The following is a 12,463-nucleotide window of genomic DNA, read 5'->3' as shown; positions in this document are numbered from 1 at the left end:
AGCAGCACGTTTAAGATGCCATCCTCCTATGCCACAGGTTCAGTACGTTCCTGTCCCCACTTTCACGTTACAGCTGTTCTGGTAGTAACCCACTTGATGAGCAAACCCCACAGGATTTTTGGGCACTACACGGATCTTTAGCTTAGGTAAGACGTTGCTGTAGAGCAAATGGGGAAGCCAAAAACACGAGGGAGGGAGGGAGGGAAGCAATCAGCTTAACCATAAAAGTTATTTATTGCCTGGTAATAACCATACAAGGAGTGCCAAGCAAACAAAACAGTTACAATATTAAATCTAGCTTAAATTTGATTACAAAATTCAGGTTTAGAAAACGATACCTGATCACCCTAGTCAGGGTTAGAAAGCTATACCTAGAGTAGGAAAAAAAACAAAAACAGAGAGAGAGAGAGAGAAGGAGGGAGAGTTGGGGTCTCACCACTCCGTGAAGCTTGAACTGGTCGGGGTTCCCAGGTGGTGGTGGTAGCTGAGGGTCTGGAGTGCTGGAGATAGGCAGAGCCCCCAGCACGATCATTCAGGAGAAGATACAGTCCCAATGGAACTGATTCAGATTTTGGATCCAGGCATCAGAACCCTTACTTGAGCGTGAGTAGTGATTTTTGTAGGGAAACAACAGTGGTTCAAGGGAGAACACTAGATTTGTTTATGGGTAAACTGATGGTTCAGAGGAGTATACCAAAGTCATTTTGTTCAGGCTAGACAATAGGAACTGATCATTCCTGGCTATGGGCGGTGTTCCTTCGAGGGAGTTCACAATACAATTAGGCAGCTTCAGTATTTTGGATACAAATAAAGGATTTATTACTAGATTTGGTGTGATAACTACTGAGCTGGGTGTGTGCAGGCGTGTGTTCATTAACATCTGGAGCAAAGATCCTCCATCATGCAGTGCTTCCCTGCTTTTCTGGTCCCAGAGTTCAGTGCGGTTCTTGCCTTGGAACCTCTGTTCTCCATTTTGTATGCTAATGGAGATGCCTCCCTGTCCCATCTTTGATGCAAATAAGGCTAGGAGAGTTGCCTTAATCCTGTCACCCTTGTCCGGAGGGGTTTAGGTGTGTCTCCCACTCTTTACAAGTCTTTCTTCTGGTCAGTTTTGGCTCAAGCAGAGGCTGGGGTGGGGCGTCCTTCATGAGTCCGACAGGCTGAATACTGCGCCCTGGTACCCCAAGAACACGTCGCTGACAGGTAACATCAGGACCCCTTCTCCAGTTCAGTAGCTGCTTCCTTTGTTCCTTTTGGTGTAGTGAATCGATGGACAGATTCCTACATGCTCTGAATACTGAAGTAGTTATCAGTGTTGACATTTAAAGTATTGTTGCAAAGTTAGCACCTGTGGAAATGAATGTAACAGTTACATCTGAGAACCATTGGTTGTGCTATGCTCTCTTCAAACTCAAGCAGGCCTCTCTCCATCAGTTACACCTGGTTAGTGTGTTTTTTAAAATGAAACTGAGAATCTGGAAAATAGTTTGGTGGTCTGTTCCCCCTGTTCTCCCACCAACTAGTCCTTCATGCTGCCCTGTGCCGTGGAAAACACTGGTTTAAAGAATAAATAAAATATCCTATTCCACAGTTTGTGCCAGATTCTATGCATCTGAAAGTCTTCGTGACTTCAAAAGACCATGCTATCATTTAAACATTTTCTTTAATTTGCTTACTTTTTCTTAAATTACTATAATTCAAATGTGAGGAGTTTTAATATTGGTTTTGAAAAGATGTAAATACAACAAATATTCTGTAACAGTAAATTTTGTTTTTGCTTCAAGATAATGATATTCCCAGAAGGAACTTGCACAAACCGATCTTGTCTAATTACCTTCAAGCCTGGTAGGTATGAAGCATATCTTTCTTTATAGAATGTTCTCATATTGCATGATTTTTAAAATATATTGGTTGCCATTGTAAACGGTTTGCTGTTATAGAATTTGAATAAAAAAACTGCTAATGAGGTGTGGTTGAAGTGGAAGTTTTTGATCCTATAGATGGACTCTAGTTTTATCGTTACACAAAACGTACATCTAATTAAATTATCATTTTTGACTGTTTTCTGGAATGTGTATAAGAATCTGAAAGACAAGTGTTTCTCCGACTGAATTTTTGCATTCCCTATGATGGTGAAGTGGTCTTAGCACCCCTCTGAAACATAGTCTAAGGATTCAATGCACATCTGTAACTATTTGAGGCTACTACAATACTTGCTTCTGGGCAGTCTGTAGTTGACTCTCCTCTTCCCATTGGATGCCACACTTGTTCTTCAGCGGCGGTGCCCTCTAGCCAGGCCTATGCTAAGACTTTTGGCAGTATAGTAATGTCAGTTAAGGGGACTCCCCCCTACCCCTTACCCTTTAGCCCTGGTCAACATTTCTGTACTCCCAAAAGCCCTACTGTAAACACAGTTATAGTAGTACAAAAGTGCTTTTGCTGGTATAGCTTATTTGGCATAGTTTGTCAACTCAGTATAAGCTATACCAGCAAAAGCACTTCTATACTAATATAAATGTGAGTATATTAGGAGGTGTTGCTGGCTCTCCTGCTCCCCATTGCACTCTAGACCACCCAGAAACCTGCTACCAGATCCCTTTACTGCCTCAAGTTCCTATTGTACCCACACTTCCAGTTTCCCACTGATCCAGCCCATTCTGCTCTCCACCCCCACTGCAAATGTACTCAACCTCCCTATTTCCCCTGGCCCTAGCTGTCTTAGTCTCCACTCCCTTCACCCACTTCCTCTGAAATCTTATTGCCTCTGACTTTTCCACTTGTTTCTTGGTGCCATAAGTCCTTTTCAAAGTTATTGCTTTGCAGAATACATTTCCCCATTCTGTATGGCCTACATTCTTTGTTCCTAGCTGGGTGACCTTCCAGATGCATTTTAATACAGGCAAATGGTTCATATGAGCTGTTCTTGCCAGGCACTCCAGATTACTCTGTGTAAGTGGTAAATGACAACAGATCACCTGACAGATCTTTATCTGCAAACTTTACTGGTAGAGATTGTATATGTTCTTCCTGATCACTGGTAGACATTAAATACCACTGAGACAAGAACAGATTGTGCTTGACTCCCCTCAAAGCACCTTAAGTTGGTGGTGGTAGATCCACATTAACAATTACATTTTGTACAATAGTTTCTAATATTTCGTTATTTATTATAGAGTGCTATTTTTCATCAGAATGTATTGTAGTACAAAGTCAAATGCCCTACAGAAGTTTATGTCCACATAGTTACCTTTATCAACAAAACTGGTAACTTCATAAAAATATATCAAATTTGTTTGCGAGACTTTTTTACGAGATACTTGACTATCAGATCTTTACCAAATTCACATCTGACAATAACTGTTAAAAGGCAGAAACAACAAATATATATAAAAAATCAACAATCCTGACCATGAGTCAAATTAAGGCTGTAATAAAATGTGTCTTCATAATTGATTGTTTTATGTAGGTTTTGGTGGATTTTGAATGTCTATATTTCCATTCTTGTAAATGCTTGTTTCTTCTAAATAAGATAGGTATATACACTGTCAATTACCAACACTGTCTTTTTTTTAAATGACTTTTTCTGTGGAATATTGGTATATATTTTGCTACTTCCAGATCTTGTATTCTTTCCACTAACATGTTATGAATTTGTGCTACTATATACACCAGACTAACCATGTAACCAGTAGTCACATAATCTTTTTTGATAATGAGTAATTTATTTGACAATAAGAAAATATGCCAAAGAGTAATGATGTGTAATGTGTGCTTTCCAGGAGCATTTATTCCTGGAGTTCCTGTCCAGCCAGTAGTTTTACGTTATCCGAACAAATTGGTAAGTTCAGCTTGCTCTGCAGATTAATGGTTACTTTTTGTTACTTTTTTGGACCTAACATTGCCAGCCCCACTAGTTGGAACTAGGAACAATTAGAAAAGAGAAACTGTCCACAGATTGTAGGAGGGAATGTACAGACCATTGGACACTTGGGCAATGAATGTATGGATGAGTAAAGCAAAATGGCCAAGAAAAAGTGTTTAGTCCACCGGGTCATTTTCAGTTCATTTATTATGCTTTTCTGGGATGATGGGTAAACATCCTGCCCATAAAAAGACAAAAAGGAAGGGACTGTAGGCCTTGCAGGAGCCCTAGGCATAACTAGCTGTGTGAACCAAAGATTGTGAAGCAGAGTAGGACTGGCCTTAGCAGAATAGTAACTCACTTGGTGTCTGCTAACCAAGTAAGCACGTTCCTGACTGGAGAGGATGGTACAAAAAGACACAGATCTCTCAAGTAACTATTTAAAAGCATTCATAAGAGATGATACAAGAATGCACTGACCCCTTGTAAAGATAAGGAGGGGATGACAGGATATGGATAGGGATCTTTTTTTCGAGCTCAGGTGTATGAGGATTAGGGTGGTAACTAACACCAACTGGAGTATAGTAGCTAACTTGTTTGTATCAATGTAGAAAAGGAGAAATGATACGAGGGGAATCTTTGTGCTAGTCTAGGAGACAGGATCCTGGTATTCTGATTGAACTGGTATCATTGTTGCAGGCATACATGTGTTAGTGTACCTGTAGCTCCTATGAGGCACTTGTACTGTGCTTTGTCAACAATAAACCTGGCTGAGCGCCTTTGCCACTGAACCGAACCTTGTGGTCTTTCTTTATGAAGAATGTCAAGGGTTGTTCAATCAGCAAGCTGCACTCTCTGGTAGTGCAGCTAACACTGCAGCTCCAAGGACAACAGCACTAGTAACAATAACTTAGCAGCCTTAACAACACTCCACAACACTAATTCCACCTGCTTTTCTCATGTATTCCTTTCATGCTCCTTCATATTCTGCTGCATGATAATTTCCTTTGTTTCCCTCATCTTTACTTAAAGCCACGACAACAGTTTTGCTTATTCGATTGCTTTGCAGATTTCCATGGCTTGTTCTCCAGTCAACTAACAATTTCTGCATAAATATGTGCTTTCTCATCTCTGTAGCCTACCACCAGCCTGTCTCTTACCAGGAACTCCTCAAAGGGGCCTTAAAATGGCAAGACTGGCTCTTGAGCATTGAGCTTGTGACACATTCTTCAATACAGTAACTCCCCACTTAACGTCCTCTCGCTTAATGTTGTTTCAATCTTACGTCCCTGCTCAATTACAGAACATTAAATTAATTTAAAGTTGTGCAATGCTTCGCTATAACGTCGTTTTGGCTGCCTGCTTTGTCCACAGCTGGCAGCCCCGCATCAGCTCCCCTACGCCCCCCCACCCCACACAGCGCCTCCTGCCCGCCAGCAGACTCCGCGGATCAGCGCCTCCCCCCTCCTCCTACCGCCTCCTGCCTGCGGAAATCAGCTGGCTTGCAGTGTTCAGGAGGGAGGAGGAAGGAGTGAGGACTCGGAACACAGGCTCCCCCTCCCTCCCCTGCCTCTTTAACGCCGCAAATCAGCTTGCTGCGGGCAGGAGTCAGGGAAGGGAGGGGCAAGGCTGCACACCAAGTCCTCGCTCCTCCCCCCTCCCTCCTGCCCCCTGAACGCCACAAGCCAGCTGATTGCCGTGGGCAGGAGCGAGGACATGGTGTGCCTCTCCCCTGCCTCTTGCCCACGGCAATCACCTGGCTTGCAGCACTGAGGAGGGAGGGAGGGGGAGCCTGCGCACCATGTCCATGCTCTTCCCACTGCCTCCTGAACACCGCAAGCCAGCTGATTGCCGGAGGCAGAGGAAGGAGGGGGGAGGAGCAAGGACACAGCGTGCGGAGTAAAGGGGGATGAGGGGGGGAAGAAGAGGCGGGTTAAGGGTGGGGAAGGGGTCGAGTGGGCGGGATGAGGGTGAGCCCCTTGCCCCAGTGCTTGCAGAGTAGGGGAAGCTGCTGCTGCTGTGCAACATGCTTCTCCTAGCTTACAGCACCTTCAGCCTCTTTGCCTGTCTCATTGTCTCCAGTGCCAGTGGGCTGTGCCTGTGTGGGGTAAGGCCGGGGCACCTCCCAACTATAGTACTGTACTGTATGGCAAAAAATAATGTCCCTGGAACCTAACCCCGCCCCCCCAACGCATTTATATTCATTCTTATGGGCAAATTGGATTTGCTTAACATCGTTTCACTTAAAGTTGCATTTTTCAGGAACATAATTACAATGTTAAGTGAGGAGTTACTGTACTTTCTTGTTTCTTTTGCACTCTTGTGTGGAAGAGGAATCTTTCTGGATACACAAGCTTCAACCTGTGCTATGACCCTATCATAATTAGTGCTGTCCATGAGTGAGAGCTGGAAGCTATTATAAATACATATTTAGAGCATCTATACCAGCCAGATAACATCACTTTTCTGGCACTACTCGTTGTCTGTGTTTACATAACAGGGTAGTGAGAGCCTATTATAAGCTTCAGCCAGTCTGTCTCATGCAGCGCGGAACCCCGCCTTCCAAAATACAGACTGATCATTGGTCTTTGCAGCCACTGCCCATATCCTTACTCAGTAATGATAGCCAATCCACAGGTGCGGCGGAATGCCTACATAAGTTACAACTGTTTGAGGTGACTTTTGGGTTGAGAGTTTTTTGCCCAGGAATGTTAACAGATGCAACAAACTGCTAGAATTTCCCAGGTCAGAGAGGTCATATCAGCTGCTTAAAGTGGTGGCTAGAATACTGAGTTGAATCCATTACCTAATGATATCACTGCCCAGAAAAGAGATACTATGAAATTACCCACTTTTGAGAACTGATTGTCCTATTTGCTAGTCAAATAGTGGCAATCTAGGCAGGAGGCTTAATTTCTCTGGTATCTACAGGACTGTGGTTGCTGTTGTAGGCCATAGGTGTACTCTCTGATTTGAAAGATTCAGGCAAACACTCAGAAGCTTGAGGGAGGGTGCCTGAAAAGGAAGGACTCCTACAAAAGAAACCCACACTTAATAGGTCTGCACTCCCAAGGTACTTTAGCCGCACCAGGATCACCAGTAGCAACCCTTCTAACAATGGAAGATTACAATTGGTTGTTGGAAGTTGCCACATCACCCTAGAAGTAGGGTGAGTCTTAAGTCACATTCCAGCATTGGCTGTGGTGGAAAGTGCCCCTTTTTCTTTGAATATAACATATTTTTGTTTTTATCGAGATCAGAAACAATTTAAACTCAGGATTTAACTTCAGCCATTATAGTCAATTCACTGTTTCTTTTTCTTGGCTCCTGACCTTTCAGATTCATTTAAGTATATTTAAACTTTGATTTTTGTGTTTTTGTACCTGCTACTTTCTTTTATTCTGTTTCTGTTTTAAGAAATGATGAAGGTATTAAAGCAAGATTTTGACATTATCCATAACTTTCAAGATCCTGGGACTCTTAATCTTATTGATTCTAAATTGAGTTTGGGTACCTAGCATCAAATTTAGAAATACACAGTTAAGAGGGAGTAGTGCTTAAACTACTATCTGTCTGATATTTCCTTTTTGAAAACTAAACTCCTTATCTTTCTTCCAAAACCTCTTTACTCCTCCATTTTCCGTTGGTATCTTATTATACCCATCTACCTAGTTGCTCAAGCCAGTAATCTGGAAGTCATTGTAAACTCCTCCCCCTCCCTTACACCGCAAAATTCAGGTCTTTGCCAAATCTTGCATTTTCTTCCTCCAGCATTTCTAAGCTTCTCACCTCTTCCCCCTCCTCCCCCCCCCCCCCCCCCACACAATTAAAACTCATTTTTTATAGGCCCTCAATCTTCCCTTTTGGCTGCTGTCCCCTTCTCCTTTCTTGCCTCCTTGACACCAATGTTGTTACCCTCTTCCAATTCCTGTCCATTCAGAACATGGGCACTAAGAAAACCTTCCTCACTTGATCTAAATATTGCATCTCACCATTATTCGTTTCTTCACTGGATCAAGTTTGTTTCTTGATCTCCTCTTCTAGGCCCTGCATAACTATCCCTTCCTACTTTCTACCCCATCTCTTATGTTATGTTTCACTCCTTTTACTCCAGCCTTGATACCGAGCTTGTCCACTTCTTCCACAATAATTTCTGTGCTTTTTTCCAGGCTTCCACTTTTCTGAACTAGTCCACAAATGCAGTACCCTCTCCTGTTTCAAATACCTCTTAAAGTCCCACTTCTACTATAATGCCAACAAAAAGGTAGCCAGCTCATATTGGCAAGGTAGAGGTGCAATTGAGAATAGCTTTATTTCTGTGTGCCTTTACTGGCAATTCTCTTGTCACAGTCAGCGCAGACCTCCAACAAGATTAAGCTAATTAAGGAAGAATTTACAAGGCGGAGTCCATAGAGTAATCGTAATGTTTTCAGAGTAACAGCCGTGTTAGTCTGTATTCTCAAAAAGAAAAGGAGTACTTGTGGCACCTTAGAGACTAACCAATTTATTTGAGCATGAGCTATTACCAGCAGGAGAGTGAGTTTGTGTGTGTATGGGGGTGGGGGGGTGAGAAAACCTGGATTTGTGCTGGAAATGGCCCAACTTGATTATCATGCACATTGTAGGGAGAGTGGGCACTTTGGATAAGCTATTACCAGCAGGAGAGTGAGTTTGTGTGTGTGGTTTTTGGAGGGGGGTGAGGGAGTGAGAGAACCTGGATTTGTGCAGGAAATGGCCCACCTTGATTATCATACACATTGTGAAGAGAGTGGTCACTTTGGATGGGCTATTACCAGCAGGAGAGTGAGTTTGGGGGGGGGGGGGGGGCGAGAAAACCTGGATTTGTGCTGGAAATGGCCCAACTTGATGATCACTTTAGATAAGCTATTACCAGCAGGACAATGGGGTGGGAGGAGGTATTGTTTCATGGTCTCTGTGTGTATATAATGTCTTCTGCAGTTTCCATGGTATGCATCCGATGAAGTGAGCTATAGCTCATGAAAGCTCATGCTCAAATAAATTGGTTAGTCTCTAAGGTGCCACAAGTACTCCTTTTCTTTTTGTAATGTTTTCGGGGTTTTTTTGTGTACTGCATCTTCAATTTTCTATGGCTGTCTTTCTTCAGAGAAAAAGAAGTATTTTATGTTCAGGCCAATACAGAGTCAGAGGGAGAGCCAATGTAATCTCTCAAGACAGTACTTCTGTTCCTTTACTGTTTTGTTCTCTTAAGCAAAAGTTAAGGATGCTGCCTAAGTGTTTGCTTTTTGTATGTGAAAAATTTGTTAATCAGGGAAACGAATCTGCACTGTATTTATTTCTAAATATATTTTTCAGTGTTTTGTGTTTCGAGGGATTTCTGGGTCTGTAGGTGGGCTATAAATTGGATTATTTTGTGTGTAAAAGCTGGGCTTAACCAATATTTGTTTTGTAGCTTTTCAAAGGCAGATTGAAGTTCCTGTCTTAGTGGACTTACTTTAATATAAGATAGATTTTTAAAATAGTGGATTGTGGTTTCCATGAAAATTTAAAGCATGTACCATGCATTGTTCTGTGAAAGAGTAATTGAATTTGCAATGTGTCTTTTTTTGTTTGTAGGATACTATCACATGGACATGGCAAGGTCCAGGAGCGTAAGTCAATCCTATTTTATTCCTTTGTGCCGCAATTGCTTTCCTGAATTAGTTTGGTATTGTTATATGAAATGGTACAAGTGTGCTTTTAAATATTTTAGCTCTATTCTCACCCAGAAGAAGTCTGGAGATAGAGGGTTTTGTATAAGAAATTAATGACAGATTTTGAATCTTGTAGACCAAGAGGAAAAGTGAATTCTATGGAAAATGCCCTGCCATCAGCCTCCTCCTATATCTGAGCTATTAGCTGAGTGCCTTAATTGATCTTACCTGCTGTAATATAGCATCAAGATAAGAGTTGGTTTTTCAGGCAGCCAGAACTCTAATCATTTAAAGCTTTGTAGGTTTAAACCAGCACCTCAAATTGAATCAGAAACCAGTATGGGCTAAGGTGTAAGATGTTTTCTGGGAAAATATCTCTGAGTGGGCTGCCACACTCAGAACTTGTGAAAGTTTCTTCCAGACAGCTCTGTTCAATCAACATGGTACTTGACAAATGTCAAGCAAAGAAGACTCTACATTTGTCTGTCCCCCACCAGAAAAGGGTCTGTTCCATAAAGGCAAACAATCCATTCTGAATCCAGGCGGTCTGTGACTCCTGACAGTACAAAACATATAAAACTTTGCTACTGATTGGAGGTAACTCAGATTCACCAGGCTGTTCCTCATCTGCTTCAGTTCCTTGGTGAATCAGTGCCTTAGGGACTTCTGTAGCTGTAGTGGAAGACAAAATATTTTAGAACCCTACTCTCCAGGCAGCCAAATAATGGTTTAGTAGTTTCTCTGTGCCGTCTGAAACAGAACTGGTTCTGTTATGTTCCAAGGCTAGACTAATAAAACATCTTCTGCTTTTACACCCAACTTCAAAATAAAGGTGGGTAATAGTTTGTTGCACAAGTCAAAACAAAAAGTCTCAGCAACTTCTGACTTCTTTATTTAAACGACATAGGTGTTCATCATGACACTTTTTAAAGCAAATTTACTACTTTGTTAAAAGTATATAAATGTGGACTTGTTACATAATGAATGTCACTTTTTCTGCAGCTTCAGATTTCCCACTTTATTGCCTTGCTTTTAATATGCAACTTTGGAATAAACATTCTTAGACAGATGGTCACAGAAAGCAGTAAAAACACGTAAAGGTGCAATCCAAAAGTAGTTTTATTTTCTAAAGATGCATCTTACCTGAAAAACATAATGTTAGGTGAAGAGTTCAGCATGCTGTGTATTGCTTATTTGCTACATTCAAAACTTGTCTTTTTTTATTTTTTAAGGCTGGAAATTCTGTGGCTTACCTTGTGTCAGTTTCACAATTTTGTGGAAATTGAGGTTAGTATAAAAGCAGTACTGCTTTCTATTTTAGGCAATACCAAACTTCATTTCTTGTAGACTGTGTAAACATGATAAACTATTATTTCTGCAGCAAAACAGTGTAATTAAAATGTATAATCAGACTTAAAATGTTAACACTGCATTGCACGCAGACTGAATATAACTCACATTTTGCATAAATAGCTCTGTTGAAAGCTTGACTCACCAAGTTTCAGCAGAACTAGCCTTCCTCTGCACTTGCAAGATTAACCTCTTAATCACCATGTAGTTCTGTCTGCTAAGGGATGGTTATGCATAAAAATGCTTTCGAAGGGCATGTTAACATACTGGTAACTATTTATACCTTATTTTAGATGTTAGTATTGATGTGCAACTAAGGATTTTCTTCCGGAATAAAAGTAACTGCATACAATTTCTTCTCATCCAAACAAACTCTTACTTCATGCCACAAATATTAAAGTTGCACAGTTAAGCACACAAGAGTCAAGAAATGAAAAGTTAAGGTTTCCTGTACAACCTTAACTTTGTTCCCTTGTTTATTTTTACTACAATAGTCTTCTTTTACATGATCACATACTATTTTTCTCAAAAGATATAGTTTAATATACATTTTTCTATAGCATTGCTTATGTATTTTATAGCACTTTGTACTGTATTTCATTCTTGAATGCTTATACTATTTTGATTGTTATAATTGTCCAGGGTATCTTTGATTGTTTTATTTTAATGTTTTCTTCTCTCAGGTACATATTTTAATAACTTGCCAGCTGTTTCTCTCAGAATAACACAACCGTCCTTAGGTGCAGTAGATTCCTAGATTAAGGCCAGAAGGCACCATTGTGATCATCTAATCTAATAATTTAGCAGAGGAGATAAGGCAGTTAGTTTGCAGTTAACACTTACTATTGCTCTGTTACACAGTGTACCACTGGTTAAGTATAAGTTACTTTTAAAAACAATATATGGCATAAAGAGGGTAGTACACAGTAAAGTTGCTAAACAAATTTGTCTCAGGTCATAGAAACACTTGTACAATATCTTATTGGAGTATTTGCATGCAGTTAACTTTTGTGTTTCCTGATTTTTTTCAGTGCTTAACCATGTGTTCTTTAATGTTCTTAGCATAATTAAATTAATTTCCCAGACTTTTTATGAAAAAGTAAAAAGTAGTTCCCTTCCAGGGCTTCAGAATTCTGTTGGTTTACAAAAATTGGCAAATAAATCTGAAACTATTTAACTAGAAAGCACTGAATCTTTGTCCTATGCCATTCTTGTGCACCTCATAGAAAGGTGAGCTTAAAAGTTATGTGGCAGGGGATGACATTTTATTCTTTAAGGCACATTAGAGTGGAGCTCCCTCCTGTACACCTCCATAATCTGCGTAGGAACACTAACTCAGTTACTTTAACTTTACAACATCTACAGGCTATAAAGGGTCTGGTTCTGTTACCCTTTGTCATTCTTGGATAGTATCTTATGTTGCCCTTGGTCCAAATTTATGTTTGTGGTAAATTGAATGGAAAATCAATATTACTGTTTACACAGTTAATTGTTTCTCGGAGAAATTAAAGCCAGCGGAATCAGACTCTTGGTGTGCAGGAACCTTCTTTCAACCCCTGCTCACTTTATTATCTTGAAC

General features: G+C 40.8%; 1 protein-coding gene across 1 annotated transcript in view; it reads left to right on the top strand.

Moving 5' to 3' along the window:
• Positions 1–12,463, top strand: part of LPCAT1 (lysophosphatidylcholine acyltransferase 1) — a 178,636-nt gene that overhangs the window by 44,532 nt on the left and 121,641 nt on the right. The window contains exons 5-8 of the mRNA XM_073332457.1: positions 1,785–1,845; positions 3,780–3,838; positions 9,458–9,492; positions 10,767–10,821. Of these exons, the coding sequence (XP_073188558.1) occupies positions 1,785–1,845; positions 3,780–3,838; positions 9,458–9,492; positions 10,767–10,821 (210 nt within the window). The remainder of the gene's footprint in view (positions 1–1,784; positions 1,846–3,779; positions 3,839–9,457; positions 9,493–10,766; positions 10,822–12,463) is intronic.

This window comes from Lepidochelys kempii, chromosome 2, assembly GCF_965140285.1.
Source record: "Lepidochelys kempii isolate rLepKem1 chromosome 2, rLepKem1.hap1, whole genome shotgun sequence".
Lineage (NCBI taxonomy): Eukaryota > Metazoa > Chordata > Testudines > Cheloniidae > Lepidochelys > Lepidochelys kempii.
Note: the sequence above shows the minus strand (reverse complement) of the source record. Positions and strands in the feature narration are given on the sequence as shown.